This window comes from Bemisia tabaci, chromosome 4 (genome assembly GCF_918797505.1).
Source record: "Bemisia tabaci chromosome 4, PGI_BMITA_v3".
Taxonomy (NCBI): Eukaryota; Metazoa; Arthropoda; class Insecta; order Hemiptera; family Aleyrodidae; genus Bemisia; species Bemisia tabaci.
This window is the reverse complement of record NC_092796.1, coordinates 51,151,792-51,161,918: the sequence shown is the minus strand read 5'-3', so window position 1 is coordinate 51,161,918 and position 10,127 is coordinate 51,151,792. Positions and strand designations below refer to the sequence as shown.

General features: G+C 35.0%; 1 protein-coding gene across 1 annotated transcript in view; it reads right to left on the bottom strand.

The window, feature by feature from the left end:
- LOC109042442 (nephrin) overlaps nt 1–10,127 on the bottom strand; it is a 107,054-nt gene that overhangs the window by 6,445 nt on the left and 90,482 nt on the right. Inside the window, exons 6-17 of the mRNA XM_072299642.1 lie at nt 9,747–9,883; nt 8,957–9,253; nt 8,316–8,452; nt 7,677–7,848; nt 6,571–6,879; nt 5,836–6,099; nt 4,946–5,224; nt 4,511–4,686; nt 3,789–4,203; nt 1,655–1,810; nt 890–1,032; nt 503–641 (exon numbers count right to left, since the gene is read on the bottom strand). Of these exons, the coding sequence (XP_072155743.1) occupies nt 503–641; nt 890–1,032; nt 1,655–1,810; nt 3,789–4,203; nt 4,511–4,686; nt 4,946–5,224; nt 5,836–6,099; nt 6,571–6,879; nt 7,677–7,848; nt 8,316–8,452; nt 8,957–9,253; nt 9,747–9,883 (2,624 nt within the window). The remainder of the gene's footprint in view (nt 1–502; nt 642–889; nt 1,033–1,654; nt 1,811–3,788; nt 4,204–4,510; nt 4,687–4,945; nt 5,225–5,835; nt 6,100–6,570; nt 6,880–7,676; nt 7,849–8,315; nt 8,453–8,956; nt 9,254–9,746; nt 9,884–10,127) is intronic.

Below are 10,127 nucleotides of genomic sequence, written 5' to 3'. Positions count from 1 at the left end.
ACCATCTGTTAAGTGAAACTTATTGGGAGAAAACTTCACTTCTACTTTTCAAATTCTCTTCGTAATTTCTCTATTAGCTTTGATACCAAGAGGCAGGCAGATTTTTTCCCTTTTCATTTACTCTTCTTAAATATTAGTTGACGTGAGTCCATGGTATTTTTCATCTGTTACTTAAAGCATCCCAGAAAAAAATTTATTACAAAAAAAAAAAATTCAAATGAAAAGTTTAAGAAGGCGGCTCCAACCGTGCGTCTATTTTTATTTTTTTTTCATCACTGACTGCTGCTGAGTCTTTGTTTAGAGAATTTTAAGGCCATTATAAAGGCACTGAGAACACTTTCCAGACAGAAAATTTGGAATGTATGGAGTTTAAAAAAGAAAATACTTTCTAAAAAAAATTTGCTCGCGAAACTGTTGCCCTCACCTAGAGAAATTGGAACACACCCATGGAATATTACACACTTATGATCACCTGAAAAAATTTAAGTTAATAAGTACTTGCCTGATCCATTATGATTGGCGTAATTCCTATGAATTGTTCCATGGTCAGGTTCTTTCACACCATCGTATCCAGGATACTGAAATGGATAATCTATTTTTTCTATAAGATATGTACCAGCTGCAGACTTCCGGCCATCATCCTAGAGACAAAAATTGTTGTACATTAAAAACCTAATAATCTAGATTAAAAAAGAATGCACTGTTTTGTTTAGGTGAAGAAAAATTGTTTATTTTCCAGGAAAACTTCACATAGGCACTGATTTACATGCATTATTAGAATATGCATCTATAAGTTTTTTCTTATTAATTTTTTATCTTTCTCTCAATTATGGGCAGGATCATACGGGCAGATAGATAATTAACAAACAAGGTTTAAAAGTATACTTACACCGTAGTCAGCATTATTATCAGAGTAGCTTTCACTCTTTTCTGAGACACTACTTAATGTTTCTCCCGTGATGGTCTCATTGTAACTACTAGGAGCGTACATCTCTATCGTAGCAGACTTGTTACTTCCTTGCTCACTAGCACCTGTAAAATTGAAATTTCAGTTTTAGGAAAATGATAAGGTGTCCTGAAGTTTTTGAACTGTTCCCTGCATAAAGAGCATTTGGAGCTTTCAAAATAGAAGAAGCTTCGATTATCATTGAGTATAGTGTAGGAGTAGAGCTTAAATAGTCCCCTCCCCCTTTCCCAAAATTTCATGATGGCACACCAAAATTATAATTACAGTAATTAATTTAAGCAGGATGGGGAATCCTTCGCTCAACTTTCTTTCATTATTGTGTTATTCAGTAGGGAGAACGGAGAATATTGTTTTATACGGTGTGTGCCAAAAAGGCTAATAGGTATTGAAGTTCTAAACTGCTACTACCTCTTACTTACGTATTTGTTTGATTTCACCCCCCCCCCCTCCCCAATTCAAAGAGAAGATAAGTTTTGGTTGAAACCAAGGGTAAACAGAATCAAATGGCAATATTACCTCGTTTTCGTCGTTTCTTAAAAATAAGCGCCACAACTAAACAAATATTCAAGGCCAACAAGAGTCCTGCTGTGAGCGCTATTCCAAGAGCAACCAGGAGTGGAAGATCAGCATGGCTTAAATGCTCAGGAAAACCTAAACACGATACAACGAAACGATGTTAAAACTTACCAGTCAAACGCTTCTTAGATCGTCTGTGAAGGCAGCATCCAAGAAGTAAGGCATTGAGCAGAAGCAGCACAGTCCCGACCAGGGAGCCGACCAAAAGCAAAGTCCCGTCGCCAGTGTGAGCTTTCCCCAGGCTTGACAGAGAAGGAGGAGCAATACCTAACCACCACCAAAAACCATGAAGTTTAGAAACAAGGCAGGAGAACAGGTAGAGGCCAAGTTTCACTTTTCAAATTATATCCAATGTTTGTTTACAGGTCCTAACAATAATTTGAGCACCTGAATATTGGCTTTGCGTTACCTATTTGTGTGCTGGAGCATATCTGAATTACTTCCTCTTGTAGCAATTTTCGATTAGATCGATAGCGGCAATATATACATTTGTTTACCTTTGATGTAGAAAACCTACACATTATCAATCAAAGAAGCTACATCCTATCATCTGCTCAATCCTGTAAGAGGTTTGGGCAGATGGTCTTTCATGTCCTATTAGATAGCTCTGTTCTTTCCGATTATTACCACATAATCTGATGACCTATTATAAATGTAATTGTCCAAGTCCTCTCCTGAAAAGATATTATCTGGCCTTTTCCATTTTAATGGCTTCAAATAAAAGTGAAAAATTGGAGAGGGTCTGTCAGTTTTTGCTTTGTGATGATGATTTACTACATAAAAAAGCCCCTTCATGACAGCCCATTTTCAGATGATCAGCATTGATCATGATTAGAAAAATGTAAAATACATGAGTTTAGTGGCAATTACTTCATTTAAACGCATTTTTTACAACGGGCTGGATACAAAATAAAAGTTTTGAATGTTCCATTTTTTGTTTGTGGGATCCGGATTGCTTCTAGTAAGAAATTAAATGGTGGAATTTTTGTATGAACGGATGAATTAAACATTGGATTGCTAATTTGAAAATGTAACCCAGGCCAAACATGCAAAACAAGAAGATGTTGGAAGAATAAATTCCATGAAAAGAAAATACTAGAGTGTCTTTCCTTTAATGAGTGACGTCACTTAAATTTCAGAACATGACAAAAGCAATGAGAAAGAAAAGGAATAGACACATGATAGTGGAAGGTACTGATGAAAGAAGTCATGATTGCAGCAATAATTTAAACCTTCAGCTCACCCTTTTGCTGAAAGAGAACTGAGGAACATTTTTACACCATGCTTTTAAAGAATGATATAGAGGGAAAAAATGACAGTTCCAAGGTGTAATGCTAATTTGATGGAAATAGAATAAAGTAGAAAATGACGATGTCGCGGATGAAGTACATTTTCCATTTTGACCTTTACCACTGATTTGAACGGTAAAAAGTATACAATGAATTGCGGCAAAGCATAGGTACTTGCTTCTATTAAATTTAGCCTCTTGGCATGACTTCCTTTATTGTGCACTGTAAATAACTTTATCTTTTTCATAGATACTCCAAAAATAATTATACTGAGAGAACATCTTGGGATATATGCAGAATTTTTAGTACACATAGGTGAATACAGTAATGTCCCAATCATCTGATCACCAATTATCCATCACTTCCGTTATTCAATGTAGGCAAAATGGAGTTTTTGGTCCAAAAAAAGTTAGGTAGGTATCACATACAATTAAAAACCGGTTTTTTAAAGAAGAATTCCCAAAACTGCCATAAAATGATTAAAAGAAACTATGATGGAAGTCCAAAATCAATATACATATAAGTAAAGATAAACATGAATGTTGTGGAATTTTCATTTTCAAGAAATAAGACTCATGCTAGGTGATAAAATCTTCCAGGTACATAAAAAAGCTTGCTATAGACACATATGCTGAACATTTATCAAAGATGTTTCAATGACAGTATCAGAGGAATGAAAAATTATTGGGAATTTGTGAGGAAGGATTAGCAAATGAAATGATAGGATTTTGTAAGATGAAAATTATCAACAGACATTGACATGGAAAGGCAGATACATTTATGATCAAAATTTGAAGATCATAAACATTCAAATCATCTCTGGAATTCGCATTTACTCTGAGATGATTCTTTAGGTCTCTCTATAAAAAAAGAAAACTGAACATGAATATTCCCAAGAAGCATTGGAAAAAGTATTTGATATCAAAATAAAAGTGAAAAAATTGAAAATGACTTACTTGAAGTGGTGGGTCTTAATATCTCTGCTGCTGGTCTACTTTCACCAAGATCATTTTTTGCTAAAATCTTGAACACATATTGCGTTCCTAGCTCTAATCCTGGAATAACCGTCTCTGTTGTATCTTTACTGGTTTCAATGTAATGCAATTGGTCAGTGGAACTAGACTGGAAACTGATTTTGTACCATGCAGGCTGGCCACCGTTGAAACCAGGTTTCCAGGACAGAGCAATTGAGTTGTAAGTGATATTTACAACGGAGAAATTATAGGGTGGGTCTGGTACCGACATGACAGAAAGCTGAATTGAAGTTGAAGCTGTGCCGAGTTCGTTTCGAGCAATGCAGTCATATTGCCCATAGTCTGATGCGTCTACATTTCGCACAGATAGAATAGACTCGTATGTTACTTCGTTGACCTGAAAAAAGCACAATGAACATTAGAAATGTGTTTTTGAAACTTCACGATGATATTTTTTTTTTCTAAAAGTAAGCAAACATGTTTAGGACTATTTGTTTGGATATAAATTATTACTATGCAAGATAAGTATGATTAGTATTTATTTTTGATCTCAGTTACCTAAATGTAATTAAAACAACAAAATTGAAATTAAAGTGGAAACTTTTGACTTCGATAAACATTGAACTGGAATAGTGCTGCTCAGTTTATGGCATTTACCAGGAGAAAAAAGTTGGTAAATCACACTGATAGAGTAAGTGACATACCTTAATAAATTCTGAAGCGTACTTCCCCGTTGTATTCACAGGTAACTTTGTTTTATCCTTAGTCCAATGAAAGGATAATTTGGGAGCTCCAGATCCACGACAAATTAGTTTGGCTGTGTTGCCAACATTAGCAGCTGATTTTGCCAGAGAAGGTCGAACATCCATCTCAGGTTTATCTGTTGAAGGACAAGGTTTCACATTAATTATTGTCTAATGCTTTTGCTCATATTAGTAAAAAAGAGTGTACTTCTAATGGATGGTCAAAGTTTAAGATAGGTTGATGATAAATCAAAAGAAAAAAGTCAGAAAATTATTCAGAAAAAACAAGTCAACATTAATTTCAATATGTGTCAGTATGTATGTTCTTATGCACATTAAGAGGGAAAAAAATAAAAATGAAAAAATGAATAAATGAAAAAGGATTTATTCACTTACGTTTCACGACTAAAAATACTGCTCTGGAGCTGTCATTTCCAAAACCATTATTAGCTACACACTCAAATGCTCCCATGTCTTGAACTGAAATATTTCTGACAGTCAAGAAGGATGTGTTGTTGTTAAATGCCTCGACACTCCGTTCTTTGTTGAATCCAGATTTTCGCCAAACAATATTGTCCATACTCAATGGGTTACCATCAACTTTGCACCATAACTCAGCCTCTTCTCCTGGAGAGACCATGATATTCTCCGAGACAGCAGTAATATTGGCGGGATCTATAAGAGGGAAAATTTTTTTTAGAGGAAAGCACTTGAGTATCATCTGTTGAATTTATTTAAAATTTCCACATATAAGAAAGGAGGAACAAGGGCATATATATATTGCAGAGAACGAAGCGATCACTGCTATTAATAGGAAAGTGACTAAGTAGTGTGTTTCGAAATAAGTTTACTGTAAGGTAATGCCTCCATAACTTAGGCAATATACTCCTGTATGGTGAATTTACTTACAATTATTGATCTTTTTCTCTCTTTGATTCTATCTAGCCTTCTGGATTTTTTCCTTTCTTCTAGCGAATTCATCTTTTTCTCTCCTTGATTCTATCTAATCTTTTGGATTTTTTCATTTTTCCTGTTCTTCTTATAGTTAGTTAATTAGTTAATTTTATGGCACTCATAGCTGCTGCGGCTATTTAATATCTTTGTGGAAAAATACTTCATGTTACAGAGAAATAATTTAGGTTTTTAGCTTAATTAAAGTAAAAATGTAAAAATCTTGTTTGTCACGTGAGGGTCATTGGAGGTCAATGGATGAAAGTGTTTCAAGACGTTTTAGTCAATAAATTGTCTGTTACACACACAGCTTCCATGAATCAAAAAGTACTCACACTGAACAGATATATTGAATGTTAGGGATGTTGAGCCTTCACTGTTGGTGGAAGTGACCGTATAGAGCCCAGTGTCTGAGCGCCTCAATTTGGTGATATTTAGAACAGGTCCATCCACATACTTAGATTTGAGCGTTGCCTTGTTTTTCGTCCACACATATGATATGCTGGAGGGTCTTCCACGGGCATGCAGAGCAATCAGCAGAGGTTCGCCTTCAATGCCCATTTGATCACCACCTTCCAGCTCAGTAAAGACTGGTTTGTCTGAAAAATCAGAATCAATTCTTATTTAATTCTTGATTTTCGTTTTAAAAAATTTAAACCAATGCCGCCTTTTCAAGTAGACAAGGAGAAAGGGAATGAACAATTTTTTTTGTTTTCCAATATCTTTCAATCAAGTTAAATGTTGAGATGACAGAATTTAACTCATAACAAGAGCATCCTAAGTGTTTATACTCACTTGTGTGTACATGACTTTGAAATTTTGTGGACATTTCCTGTAATCAATACTTGAGTATTATACCTTCAGTACCACACAACAAGTACAATATCTTCCTAAGAATAAAATATTGCGAATTGGTCAACACCTGCTACAGCGTAGATTTTAGTTATTTTAAACAAACCTCCTTCCATTAGGCCCAAAAATTTTTTGAAAAAGTAATTTCAATAAAGAAAATTCCCTGTACAAATAAAAAGCATTATGATTCAATATTTGAACGTGATGGAAAAACTTACAAAGGACTTTTAATTTGATTAGAGCATGAACACTCCTCTGAAGAGCAGTGTTGGTGGCTTGGCATGTGAACTCTTTTCCATCCATATCTGATGTTACATTCAGAGTAAGTTGAATGGATGAAGTGGCACCACCATAAAGACGCAGCGGTTTTGTACTCTTAGTGACTCCAGATTGGACGAGAGTATTGTCTAGCCACCAGCTAAGCTCTGCTGGTGGATTACTTGAGCTCCCATCGCATGTTAGAGTGGCTTTGGTGTCGCTGCGGAGATTATCTGGCTCAACTTTGATCAAAACATGCTCAGGAGGGACTGTAATAAAATAACAGATAAGAAAAAAAAATTAAACATATTATTAACCACAATTTATGCCATCAAAAAAGCATTGGGTCTCGGTAAAATCTGACAGGTGATTGTTCCATGAAAACCACCCTAGTATTATCTTGTGCAGACTGAAAGTTCATTGCGGTTTATTCCAAATTAAAGTTGTTTATTAAAGTTTATTCCAAATTTTGGCCAAGAGTCTACAAGTGCATGTTAATCTGTTTAAGTTACAGTCAAAGAAAAGTAAATCATTTAAGCTTTAAAATTAAATTTTTTGAACTTAACTTTTTGGACATTTTCTTTTAGGAGGGGGTGTCAGAGTGTCTAGAAAACTATCTTTGATGCACAAATTTTAAGATCCCATTCATTTTAAGGGACACTAAAATTTTACAGCAAATGAGACATCACATTCAGTTTCGACGAGTTCTGAAGAATTTTTTAGTTTTCGCAGAGCAATATCTGGATACAATTAGTAGTCATTGAAATTTGGTAAAAACAAAGGACAGACTAGGACTGAAAAAGTGACCACGAATACCGGCATATCAGTACTTCAACCCATTTAAGTTGTTTTTTAACTGTGGGAAGAAGACAAACTGGTCTGAATTCACCCGTTATATTGACTGGCCTACCGGGATTTTTCCAATTGTTTCTCCCTGCCTGTCCACCTCTTGTTAAAACAACTAATTAATAGATCAAATTGTACTCATGACTTCATGTACCTGACTAACAAGCAAGAAAAAAACCAACTATGGAAACGAGCGCTGAGGTACAATGTAGATACTTACAATAGACACTCAGTTTGACAGTCTCAAATAAAGGAATGTCTGTGGCAGAATTTGAGGCAGAGCATTTGTAAATAGCTTCATTGTCAGATGCATTGACAAAAATACTGATATCTGAGGAGACCTGGGCTGGTGGATTCACAGAGTTCGAAACTGCGTTACTTGAAGTGGAAATCTAAAATCAAGTGAAATAAATTATGACATTTAGTAGAAAATTTGACAAAAAATAAGGAGACAGATCTGACTGGTTCTAATAAAATGCACTCACAAAAGAGTCTTGTTTGAAGTCAATTGAATCAGTTTGAGAACAAAAGAATGAAAGAGCAAAAAACCAGAAGTCCTTATGTGAAAAAGGTGGGTCTAAAACAAATGACTCAAAATGGACCAAGTAGATACAACAATTTGCAGCACATATCAGAAAATCTCTTGACAGGGTATTTTTTGAGAAATGACTGGGGGAATCTTAATTGCTGACTGAATTCAAAAATGTTTTTAGCTCCTTGTCCCTTGACGACTGGTGTGAGTTAGTGAGACAGTTTTGAAAAATGTTGAATGAATTAATTTCCATAAGTTTTTTCAAAAGTTAATTTCCTTTCAATTGATGAAAATGAAAATTAATAAAAGGATGAAACTATACAATACCTTGACATCATTTTTGTACCAAGTGAGTGTTGGAACAGGGTTGCCTCCCATGGAAGAGCATGACATCTTCTGAATTTTCCCTGCATGAATTGGCACATCTGATGAATATCCACTGATTTGGGGGACACCAGGTGGATCTGGAAATCCAAAAATATTCAAATTAAATGAGAGGTGAAGACAAAGGAATTTTTTAACAGGTTAAAAATAAGAGAGATTCCTCAAGATTTAATGCCACACTCCCTTAGCTGGTCTGTATGTAACTTAAATAGACAAAACACATAAACTATTGCTAATTTAAATTTTGACAAGCTTTTTTTTTTGGACAAACATTTATTAAACTTCTTTCTCTGTCATTAAATTTTTCAATTTTGACAATTTTTTCAAAGTGGGGATTGAAATTTCATGTCAAAGCTTGCATACGCACTCTTATGGAGGAGAATAACGGAATTCTCTTGCCAACTGAAGCAAGTCTCAGGTTGTCTACCGGGCTTTTACTGCCACAGTAAGCGCGAGTGTGCAGACCTTTCAAAGGCGTACCTAACAACACTTTTGTTTAAAATTTCTGTTGAATTTTTAAAATTTAAGTTCCTTAAGAAAGCAAAAATTCTTTGAGCAAAGATGAACAGATACTGATCACTTACATAGAACATTGATTTTATGAGCCCCGATGGTCGGTTGAGCAACTTTGTGATTGGAGGCATGGCAAAAAACACTTAGTGCTCTTTCTGATGTGATGTTTACGGTAATGTTGGATGAAGTGATCCATCCGCCCTCAGGGGCAGTTACAGTTCTGTTGAAACCATGGAGAACTTTTCTACCATTTATAGTCCAATGAATAAAAGAGGGAGGGTTGCTTGGGCTTGTTAAGCACGAAAGCTGCACTGAATCATTCACTTTCGCCTCTGTAGCACCAGATATTGTTACGCGCACAGGAGAATCTAGAAAAAAAAAGCAGATTATTGATATTGATACCTGAACCGTTATGTAGGTATTACTTCACACCAGAGTGATACATCTGTTACAAAACTGATTTGAATATTTTTGTGAGCTCCACGCAACACGCCTATCATACAGAAAAATTATGAAACTCTTTGCATCAGCACTCTTACTACACTTACCTACTTAAGTTACGTTAATGAAAAAATTCTACATATTTAAATAGCTTCACGACACACAGAGGCTTAGTAGGAGTATGATAATGCAACATATCTGTAAATATATTGAGTTTGCAATAAAGCAAATAGGTTTTCTAATCAATGCAGAACTGCAGAACCCAAACAATGGTCCCTTTGTAAATGCTGCATATAGAAATAGAGAAAGCTTTTTGATAAAATATGATTCAATTAGTCTTTAAGCAGTAAGCAGCTGAGACAACAGTTGTACTACCTGAATTAGATATTTATTCATACTAAGGAATCTAATTTTACTTACAGTATACAGTCAGAACAACTTCGGTGGTAAGAGCGCGTTCACTCATGATGTTTTTGGCGTCGCATCGATAGGTCGCATTATTATCACTTTCTTGAGCTGTTATTGTGTAGACACTTTCAGACATACGACCGCTTGTTCTGAAACAAACATTAATACATCAACATTTTAAATTTTATAATTTAAGCTCGGTAGATTGAAAGAAAATTGCCAAAATTTAATACCTTGCTTGGATTTTAAGCATTAATTTAAAAATCTAATTTACAGCTTGAGCTTGAAAGCATGACACAAATAAAATTATGCTTTTTAATAAAACAGGAGAAAAATATGATACTTTGACTATCAGCTAAGCGATAGTTATAAGTAAGTTACATGCCATAGTTA